Source organism: Cherax quadricarinatus, chromosome 99 (assembly GCF_038502225.1).
Source record: "Cherax quadricarinatus isolate ZL_2023a chromosome 99, ASM3850222v1, whole genome shotgun sequence".
Taxonomy (NCBI): Eukaryota; Metazoa; Arthropoda; class Malacostraca; order Decapoda; family Parastacidae; genus Cherax; species Cherax quadricarinatus.
In genome coordinates, this window is record NC_091390.1 from 9685443 (window position 1) to 9696653 (window position 11211).

The 11211-nt window shown below is 41.9% G+C and overlaps 1 protein-coding gene across 1 annotated transcript in view; it reads left to right on the forward strand.

Annotated features, from left to right (window-relative positions):
• The window catches only part of LOC128704758 (aldo-keto reductase family 1 member A1), a 106213-nt gene extending 96966 nt beyond the window's left edge, over positions 1–9247 (forward strand). Inside the window, exons 8-9 of the mRNA XM_070079516.1 lie at positions 2805–2902; positions 9124–9247. Of these exons, the coding sequence (XP_069935617.1) occupies positions 2805–2902; positions 9124–9166 (141 nt within the window). The 3' untranslated portion in view covers positions 9167–9247. The remainder of the gene's footprint in view (positions 1–2804; positions 2903–9123) is intronic.
• The last annotated feature ends 1964 nt before the right edge of the window (positions 9248–11211 follow it).

Sequence of the window (11211 nt, forward strand, 5' to 3'; positions counted from 1 at the left end):
GGTAGCTATTGCAGCAAAATAGTCCATAAATGGAACACCTCTATATGAAACTGGTAGGTCATATACTGCTGACCGCACAGCAGTGTCTGCCTGTTCATGACCAGGTACCCAACAAAAAACAATATCTTTATGTCTGGTAGAGATACGGTGTAGCCAGAGTTGGATACGGAGGACTAGGGGCTGAGGTGTATCAAATTTCTGTATAGCCTGTAATGCACTAAGGGAGTCTGAGACAACCACAATTGATTACACAGGCATAGATGCAATACAGATAAGTGCTTCAAGAGTGGCATACAATTCAGCAGTAAAAATGCTAGCCGAAGATAGTAAATGCCCTCGTACGATGCTGTCCAGAAACACTGCTGCGAATCCTATGCCGTCAGAAGACTTAGAGCCACCTGTATTCACTTCGATGGCATAAGAATGAGAGTGGAAGTGATCAAGAAAAAGAGAGCGGAAAGCTACCATAGGCAGTTGGGCTTTCAAGCAAGGGAGTGACAAAGAACAGACTCGAACAGCTGATCAAAGGAGAGTGGAGGTCAGACAAATCGAAGGAGTCAGTCGAAGCCCTGGTACATGAAGCGGGTGATGAAACAGCACCAGCAAGAGGTAGAGGGACAACAGGAGTGTCCGAAGAGTGGTCAAAAAACGAGGCAGGGCCAGAATGGGGTGCAGTATCAAGTAGGGGCCCGGGGGTAGCAGGTTCATAGACTTGGGCTTCCATGTTTAGGTTACTTCTTTCTTTTTGTTCTTAAGAAAAAAAAAAAGAAGAAAATAAAATAAAAATAAAAAAAAAGAATAAAAAAGCGGGGGAAACGAGGAGGAATAGTTCCTAGGAGAAATGGAAGGGCCGGAAATCGTCCTCCGCGCCCAAGAGGACCTCAACACTGCAAATAGTGCAGATGCAGAATGGAACCCGTGCCATACCCTACCCTTCATGCCAGTAAACCAGCAATCCATGCCAGTAAACCAACAATCCATGCCAGTAAACCAGCAATCCATGGCAGCAACCTCACATCTGCTGAGCTACCTCGGTGGAAAAAAGAGAGGGCTGCCGGATATCCGCCACAAAGCATACCTTCTTTGGTCACCACCCCCGGAATCCGAAAGGCGGCCTCCAGAGGTACACCTGTTGCCTGAGAGATGCCCAAAGCCACCCCCCCCCCGGGGAGACTGGAAAGAGAATGGGACTTCCCCAGGTAATCCAGATTCCACAGCAAACTACACAACCGCCAAGAACCTCAACAGAATAAGATTGACCCCGGTACCCTTCCCCCTACCTAGGAACCAGTGGGTCTGTGGGAAGGATACCAAAGGCCAAAAAAGAGGAAGGGAATTTGGGAGGGGCATGGGGGAGGAGGAGGAAAGGAAAAAGGGAGGATGGGGAGGATGGGATAGGGAAGGGGGGATTGGGGGGTAATTAGGTTCGGTCTGAGGAAGGAGACCAACAGGTCTAATTCCTCAGACCAGGAGTCTCTTCACCATGCCAAGGAGGCCCCCTTGAAGAGGCAGGTAGACCAGAGAGAATCGGGATTTCTAGATGATCCAGACTCCACGGCAAATTACACTACTACCAAGGACCTCAGTGCAAGGAGATAGACCCCAGAATCTCTTCTTAGGTCTAAAGGAACAACCTCAAAGGCAGAAACAGGAACGTAAAAGTGGAAGGATGCAAAAAGGAGGAGGAAAGGGGGGGCTTCGGAAGGTAATTAGGTTTGGTCTGAGGTAGAAGACCAAAAGGTCCAATTTCTCAGACCAATATCCTCTTCACCGCACCAAGGAGCCCCCCCGCCCACCTCCTTGAAGAGGAAAGATGTATGGAGCTGAACATCTGTTGTTTATACTCCTTATATAAGTCGAGGAAATTTGTTAGCCTTATCACGACTCCCAGGTCCTTTATATATATTGTTAGATCTACGTCTATATTATTTCTTTTATAAATTCCAGGGTTATATTCTTTCCCGAGGATTAGAAATTTTCACTTAACTACAATTAACAGTGTCTGCTACTTTTCGTGGTTGTTGGGTATGAGAAATATTTTTTTTTTTTTTAATCAAACAGCTCCCATAATACATGTAGTTTACTTAATATTCATTTCTATGACAACAGTTCACATTCAAGTGTGTTTAAATAATGCAACTATTTTCACTCTAAGTAGGATCCTATTTCGGCAGTGTTTAACTAGATGGCAGAAAGTCCTTATATACGCAAGTACAATTAGGTGCACACAATAAAAGGTGCACTAAAGTAGACTGAAAGACAGTGCAGTACACATACTGATCCATGCTCACTGATTCCACTCATCTGCCACTTTTTTTTTTTTAATTCGAATTTTTGTGGCTTAGATTCATGAAATTCAGAACTGATAGTGATGTAACATAACATTCACAGAGGCCTTAGACTTATTTTCTGCATATCATTTATCTGCCTTAAGGTTTGTTAAATTTATTCAGAATCATATTTAGTAGATATAGCAACATAACCAATGTTAGATAATTTACCTGGAGTTTACCTGGAGAGAGTTCCGGGGGTCAACGCCCCCGCGGCCCGGTCTGTGACCAGGCCTCCTTAGGTCAGTGTCCCAGGATGCGACCCACACCAGTCGACTAACACCCAGGTACCCATTTTACTGATGGGGAACATAGACAACAGGTGGAAAGAAACACGTCCAATGTTTCTACTCTGGCTGGGAATCGAACCCAGGCCCTCGCCGTGTGAAGCGAGAGCGTTAACCACCAGGGACAAGTTTAGTTTTATTAAGATATAAGAAACTCATTATCTATTATTAAAAAATATTCTTACAGATTCTGGAGTTTGAACTGAGTGAAGAAGAGATGAGAGTGATGGACAGTCTTGACCGAGGTGCTGATGGCAGGATTTATGACTTCCTTTTATATCCCGGGTAAAGTGTTGTTAATTTGGTTTCTTAAGGTTTTTGAAAGTCGATTAATGCAGGATGATAGTAAAATAATAATTATAATTTATTAACTATTTATTAGCTGTTTATTTCTGTTTATAGTCTGTTGCCTTGTACTTAAACTCGAGGGGAAACTTTTGTTGTTATTGGAGGGCTTTTGATCCAAGGAAACTAATTTATTCTGAACTTCAATAGATCAAACTTGATTATATCCAATTCCTCAGGCAATGTATGGCCCCTATGTATTAAGCGCTTCCCCATGATTATAATACAATAACGGTAATAAAGTGGTAAATTTATGCATGATACTTTCAAAGTTGGTATATATTATATCCATTGATGTTAATTTGATGTGGCAACCAATACAGATTGTTAGTTTAATGGGACATGCGATCTCTGTTGTACTCAGTCATTGTATAGTAAAGTCAACAGAACGAACTTTGTAATAAACACTTATAATACTACATGTGTTATGTCTCCATAAAGTGAGAATTATTTAGTTCCAAGTTAAATACTTAAAATTTGTCATTTTTAATAATCACAGTCAACAATTTATTGTTGAAAATGAACACCAGAAGAGATAGGTCTGTAAGGCATAATATATTTAACACTGACCGTGTCCCACCGAGGAAGGGAATATTCGCTGTTACTCATTCAATCACTGTCTTGCCAGAAGTATTCTGCTATCACAGTTCAGACGCTTCTTGGAACTGCAGCATCCCAACTCTTCCATCAGAGTGCAGGCATTGTAATTTCCACCTCTAGGACTCAAATCCAGATAACAAGTTTCCTTGAATTCCTTCTCTAATGTTTTCTTGACGAACACCAACAGCACATCGTCATAAAAACAGCTTGCCTTCTTTCGCTCTTATCAAATATACTCACACAAGCCTGTTGGATGTTCAGACTCTTAACCTCCTTTAATCACTCCCTCCAACCTTTTCTGGGAAAATCCCTAATCCTCCTTCTCTCTTCCCTATATTTATACACCATCCTGGTCATCCTGTTTGTCTCCATCATATCTAAATGCCCAAGTCACTTCAACAACCCATCCCAACTTCTCTACAGAATTCACACAACACATTGCTCTCAAACATGCAGCTCCTTCTCGTTATGTTTAAAATCAATGATTCTCACCAATATAACAGTATTGGTTCTCCCTTTCTCCGCCTCCATAGATAAAGTTCATCATTTCTACAGATGCATCATCGGCACTCTTCCTTTTATAAATTCTATGGTTTCTCATCTTCCATACACCCATATGCTAATAAAGCCACTCCCAAATATCAAAACGGATTTGGGTGCTCATGACTTGGTTGATAGCGTCTTTAGCTCACACACTTAAGGAAACAGGTTTTCTCCCTAAATCAGCTTGTGGAAACTTGAGGTGCCCAACTCTGGCAATCACTGCTGACACAGGCTATGTAAGAGTGATTATCCTACCCTCACAATACCAACGTTCTTGACTTCCCTATTGAAAAACTAGAGAATGCTTACTTATGTCGTGGAGTTTCTTCTAGCCAGAAATCTTAGAGTTTACTCAGGATAACTTGACTTCTATGTGACTTCTTCCTGGAATGTCATGTGCAGAGAAAATTGTGCCTGCACTCAAAAAAGTTAGTAAATCAAGTATACATCCTAGAGAGTTACCTGTATTCTCTGGGGTTTCGTTAACTAGCATTAATGATCAGTGAGAAGTTACTTATTTCTAGACTATACACTAAAATGACAGTTCACTTAGCAGTCTGGGCTGCTACATATCCTGATTTGGGCTCTTGGCCCACTCATAACGGAAAGCGAAATAAACTCGTGTTCCCCTATAATATTTGGAGACTGTCTAGTATTGAGTTGAAAACAATGATAACCTCAGGTACAAATGTGTTGGGAATGCTTCTATCATTGTTTTACTGGTTGTCAGACGAGTATTTTGTAGACAACATGAGATGCTGAGGTCAGAGCTCCAATTTGTTTCGATCATCACTACTGTTCATGCCAGATGACTGAACATGCGGTCTGGAAAGCTCCAGCTTCCTTCTTGCATAACGAGTTGCCAGCTATCTCAACGATGCTTGTAATCTCATTACCTAATATGATATTTTAATATTAATATCTATTTCCACTTTATTGATTCTAATATTATTTACTAATGATTGAAGTTACTACACCAGTCATACAGTCAACTAAGCCATACAGTCAACAGTGATACAGTCAGTCATACAGTCAACTAAGTACTCTAGAGAATGGAAAAAGTACAGAAGGCAAAGGACTCAGGAGAATAAAGAGATTAGTCGACGAACCAGAAACGAGTATGCACAGATAAGAAGGGAAGTGCAGCCGAAATTACTCTACAGCCACATCAGGAGGAAGACAACTGTCAAGGATCAGGTAAACAGGTTGAGGAAAGAAGGTGGGGAGCTCACAAGAAACGACCAGGAAGTATGTGAGGAGCTCAACATGAGATTTCAGGAAGTATTTACAGTGGAGGATGAAGGGACAATGGGAAGACAAAACAGTAGCATACATCAACAAGGAATATACCAACAAGCGTTGGATGAATTACACACAACAGAGGAGGAGGTGGAGAAGCTCCTAAATGACTTTGATACCTCAAAGGCGGTGGGACCGGACAACATCTCTCCGTGGGTCTTTCGAGAGGGAGCAGGGACACTACAGGTGCCACTAATCAAAATCTTCAACACTTCCCTTGAAACGGGGCAACTACCTGAAGTATGGAAGAAAGCAAATATAGTCCCCATCTTTAAGAAGGGAGACAGAAACGAAGGTCTAAATAATAGACCAGTGTCACTGACATGTATAGTATGCAAAGTCTTGGAAAAGATTATTAGGAGGAGAGTGGTGGAGCACCTGGAGCAGAACAAGATTATAAATGACAGACAGCACGGATTCATGGAAGGCAAATCTTGTGTCACAAACTTACTTGAGTTTTATGACAAGGTAACTGAAGTAAGAAATGAGAGGGAGGGGTGGGTTGATTGCATTTTCTTGGACTGCAAGAAGGCCTTCGACACAGTTCCTCACAAGAGATTAGTGCAGAAGCTAGAGGAACAGCCACATATAACAGGAAGGGCACTGCAATTGATCAGAGAGTACCTAACAGGGAGGCAACAGCGAGTCATGGTCCGTGATGAGGTATCACAGTGGGCGCCTTTGACGAGCGGGGTTCCCTCAGGGGTCAGACCTGGGGCCAGTGCTATTCTTGGTATATATGAACGACATGACGGAAGGGATAAACTCAGAAGTGTCCCTGTTTGCAGATGACGTGAAATTAATGAGGAGAATTAAATCAGACGTGGACCAGGCATGTCTACAAAGAGACCTGGACAGGCTGGATGCGTGGTCCAGAAACTGGCTCCTAGAATTTAACCCCGCCAAATGCAAGGTCATGAAGATTGGAGGAGGGCAAAGAAGACTGCAGACAGAGCATAGGCTAGGAGGACAAAGGCTGCAAACTTCACTCAAAGAGAAAAACCTAGGAGTGAGTATAATACTGAGTACATCGCCAAAAGCACACATTAACCAGATAACTGCTGTGGCATATGGGCGCTTGGCAAACCTGAGGAGAGCGTTCCAGAACCTCAGTAAGGAATCGTTCAAGACTTTCTACACTGTGTACGTCAGGCCCATCCTGGAGTATTCAGCACCAGTTTGGAACCCACACCTGGTCAAACACGTCAAGAAATTAGAGAAAGTGCAAAGGTTTGCAACAAGGCTAATTCCAGAGCTAAGGGGAATGTCCTATGAAGAAAGGTTAAGGGAAATCGGTCTGACAACACTGGAGGACAGGAAGGTCTGGAGAGACATGATAACGACATACAAAATACTGCATGGAATAGACAAGGTGGACAGAGACAGGATGTTCCAGAGATGGGGCACAAAAACAATGGGTCACAATTGGAAGCTGAACAATCAGATGAGTCAAAGGGATGTTAGGAAGTATTTCTTCAGTCATAGAGTAGTTAGGAAGTGGAATAGTCTGGCAAGCGATGTAGTGGAGGCAGGAACTATACATAGTTTTAAGACGCGGTATGATAAAGCTCATGGAGCAGGGAGAGAGAGGACCTAGCGGCGGTCAGTGAAGAGGCGGGGCCAGGAGATGAGTCTCGACCCCTGCAACCACAATTAGGTGAGTACAGTTTCTTTACGTATTCTAGGGGTATTGTTAAGGAGTTTAAGGTTGTGGGACTGCTCTCCCCCATGCAAACACCGCAGCACAGAATACGTACACACACTGGCAGTGGTAATTTGGGACCAATAAGCTTTTACATCCTCCTGCTGGCAAACTTAGACACTAAGTGTGGATCAAGTTCACCTCTTGCAAGCCCTTCCAGTGGGCCCCGGACACGAGTGCCGTCCAGCTGCCCTGGTTTATCAGAATGATAACAAATTCCCACTACAGGCAGCACACTCCACCAATATTCAAAACTCTAAACCTACTCACCATACAAAACATCCATACTTTTTACTGCACCTACTACATACATAGAACACTTAACTCTGATATAAACCCTCCCCTCAAACGTCTCCTTACCAACCTCAACAGAACACATGACCATAACACAAAAAACTCAATGCACATAAAAGGACTTAAAATCTGGAATTCATTACCTGTGAATATAAAAGAAACACTGTCTGTTTATAAATTCAAGTCTCTTCTCAAAAATATCTTACTTACCCACAACTAAATAAATATTGAATAATTGTATCTCATAAATTGTATCTCAGAAATGTTTCTCATTATTGTATCTCATAAATGTCTAACCTGTGACCCAATAAAACTTTGTTATCTATTAATTACATTACCTAACAGAATACTCCATTCTTCTGAATGCTCAGCAACACAGTAAATGACCATATGACCTGTCTTTGTAATACTCATTTGTGCTAAATTGTTATCCGTTTACAATAATGTTTTTACCACTGAATATATCATTGCTTAGTTAATCTTAAGTTAATTTTAAGCTGCACATAATGCTCTGCATTCAAGGGGCTTTGGCAAGTTGCACTTTACTTCTCTGTATCATGTTCAAATTAATAAATAAATAAATAAATAAATAGAACATTGATAGTCCACTTTCCACTGTGTGGACCTCTAGGGTAGAAGGTTTTTGGTTCTGATGATCTTGACTTCCTTCATCTTTACTTTAAGATAAGATAAGATAAGATTTCGTTCGGATTTTTAATCCCGGAGGGTTAGCCACCCAGGATAACCCAAGAAAGTCAGTGCGTCATCGAGGACTGTCTAACTTATTTCCATTGGGGTCCTTAATCTTGTCCCCCAGGATGCGACCCACACCAGTCGACTAACACCCAGGTACCTATTTGCTGCTAGGTGAACAGGACAACAAGTGTAAGGAAACGTGTCGAAATGTTTCCACCCTCCGGGAATCGAACCCGGGCCCTCCGTGTGTGAAGCGGGAGCTTTAGCCACCAGGCCACCGCAAAAGTCTAGCCTTGTCTGAGTGGGTTGGTACTTCCCAACCTAGTGGCCCATATGCTCTGGTAGCTTTACTTCCTACTGATACAAAGTTCTCTGGGTTTAATGATAATCTGGCTAAGTGATCGTCACTCCCTACCTGGTTCGTTTTACCCACAAATGTGTTCAAATAAGGAGGATGGCCACTTACGATCATATTTTTAGAGTACATATTGCTAACACAGTACCTGGTTGTAATGGGAACAAAGTGGAGCATTATACGACTTGTATTTCCTTCACCAAATAGGCAAATTGGCATTTACAATGTGTACACTATTTACACTATATACAGTAATGTAAGAATAAGTGTACAACATAGTGAACCAAAGTGGCAAAATGCAAGTGCCGGAGAATGTACCATGTAGGACCAACAGCCCCAGACGAGTCTGCCAGATCACATGTCACAAGTGAGCCACATTGCTTTACACCTTTTGTGGGTTTGTCTGTGATTGGTAGATGAACCGAGGTACTGATGAAACAATGGGGTCCCTATTGATTGTTAAATCCTTAGCACCTGATTCACTGGTTGTGAGGCAGTGTATATGAGAATGTGGCATATGCTGAATAAAAGGTTACATACTCGTAACATGTGGTAGGTAATACCTGATCACCAATAATGTTTGAACACTGCTGTGTAATTAATGCATTAGCCTAAATTTTTTAGATTTTGTTTGTACAATGATTTGATTTGATTACTTTCTCTTCCTTACAGGATCGACAGACACCCAGAGTTTCCATTCCACATTCCATTTTAGGGATAAGGAAATGTTTCGTGTTTACCATTTTGAGATGAGTTATAGCATTGTTGATTATGGTAATAATATAATAAGTCTGATTCTAATGTCTGATTTTCATGAATATAGATGAAACAATAGCACTTGCTGTGCACATTGTACCATAAAAGTTTTTAAATGACTTGGATGAAACTAGAAAATCAGTCATTAACATTTTGCTCTAAATCTTGAAACATTAAATTTGTCTTGAAATTTCTTGTTTGTAGACTGGGAAGGAGATTGGAAACTAGGTTCAGGAAAATTCAGTTAAAGAAGTAAAAAGTATATGTGAAATTTAGTATATATTTTATAAAAGGAGAAAGAAAGAGGAGGGCGAAAGAAGGGAGGGAGAAAAGGGGCAGAAGCACTAGGGATGACATGTTCACGATGTACAAAATACCACAGATGTTACAAAGATCTCCACTAAAATATCCAGGAGATACTTCGAGCAGAATAAAAAAAATGATGAGCTTCAAACAATGAAAATTTAAGTATTATATAAATGGAAATGAGAGAGTTACTAAGGAAGTTATAAAGGGAACAACAATTAAACCAGACAGGATATAACCACAGATAATGTGAAACAGAACAGGAGGAACTGTGTGATCCTTCAGAGTGCTAGAGAACTGTGTGATCCTTCAGAGTGCTAGAGAACTGTGTGATCCTTCAGAGTGCTAGAGAACTCTGTGATCCTTCAGAGTGCTAGAGAACTGTGTGATCCTTCAGAGTGCTAGAGAACTGTGTGATCCTTCAGAGTGCTAGAGAACTGTGTGATCCTTCAGAGTGCTAGAGAACTGTGTGATCCTTCAGAGTGCTAGAGAACTGTGTGATCCTTCAGAGTGCTAGAGATCTGTGTGATCCTTCAGCGTGCTAGAGAACTGTCTGATCCTTCAGAGTGCTAGAGAACTGTGTGATCCTTCAGAGTGCTAGAGAACTGTGTGATCCTTCAGAGTGCTAGAGAACTGTGTGATCCTTCAGAGTGCTAGAGAACTGTGTGATCTTTCAGAGTGCTAGAGAACTGTGTGATCCTTCAGAGTGCTAGAGAACTGTGTGATCCTTCAGAGTGCTAGAGAACTGTGTGATCCTTCAGAGTGCTAGAGATCTGTGTGATCCTTCAGAGTGCTAGAGAACTGTGTGATCCTTCAGAGTGCTAGAGAACTGTGTGATCCTTCAGAGTGCTAGAGAACTGTGTGATCCTTCAGAGTGCTAGAGAACTGTGTGTTCTTTCAGAGTGCTAGAGAACTCTGTGATCCTTCAGAGTGCTAGAGAACTGTGTGATCCTTCAGAGTGCTAGAGAACTGTGTGATCCTTCAGAGTGCTAGAGAACTGTGTGATCCTTCAGAGTGCTAGAGAACTGTGTGATCCTTCAGAGTGCTAGAGAACTCTGTGATCCTTCAGAGTGCTAGAGAACTCTGTGATCCTTCAGAGTGCTAGAGAACTCTGTGATCCTTCAGAGTGCTTGAGAACTGTGTGATCCTTCAGAGTGCTAGAGAACTGTGTGATCCTTCAGAGTGCTAGAGAACTGTGTGATCCTTCAGAGTGCTAGAGAACTGTGTGATCCTTCAGAGTGCTAGAGAAATGTGTGATCCTTCAGAGTGCTAGAGAACTGTGTGATCCTTCAGAGTGCTAGAGAACTGTGTGATCCTTCAGAGTGCTAGAGAACTGTGTGATCCTTCAGAGTGCTAGAGAACTGTGTGATCCTTCAGAGTGCTAGAGAACTGTGTGATCTTTCAGAGTGCTAGAGAACTGTGTGATCCTTCAGAGTGCTAGAGAACTGTGTGATCCTTCAGAGTGCTAGAGAACTGTGTGATCCTTCAGAGTGCTAGAGAACTGTGTGATCCTTCAGAGTGCGAGAGAACTGTGAACACAACGACTCCAGTGAGGACGGGAAATAGGCAGGAAGCTGTAAATCGAGGACCAGCTCTACTGATTAGCATATTGGCTAAGGTTCTAGAAAAGTATAAGAAAGAAAACAGTGGCACTTTATAAGACATGAATACGAGACAACTAACATGAGTTTAGAAATG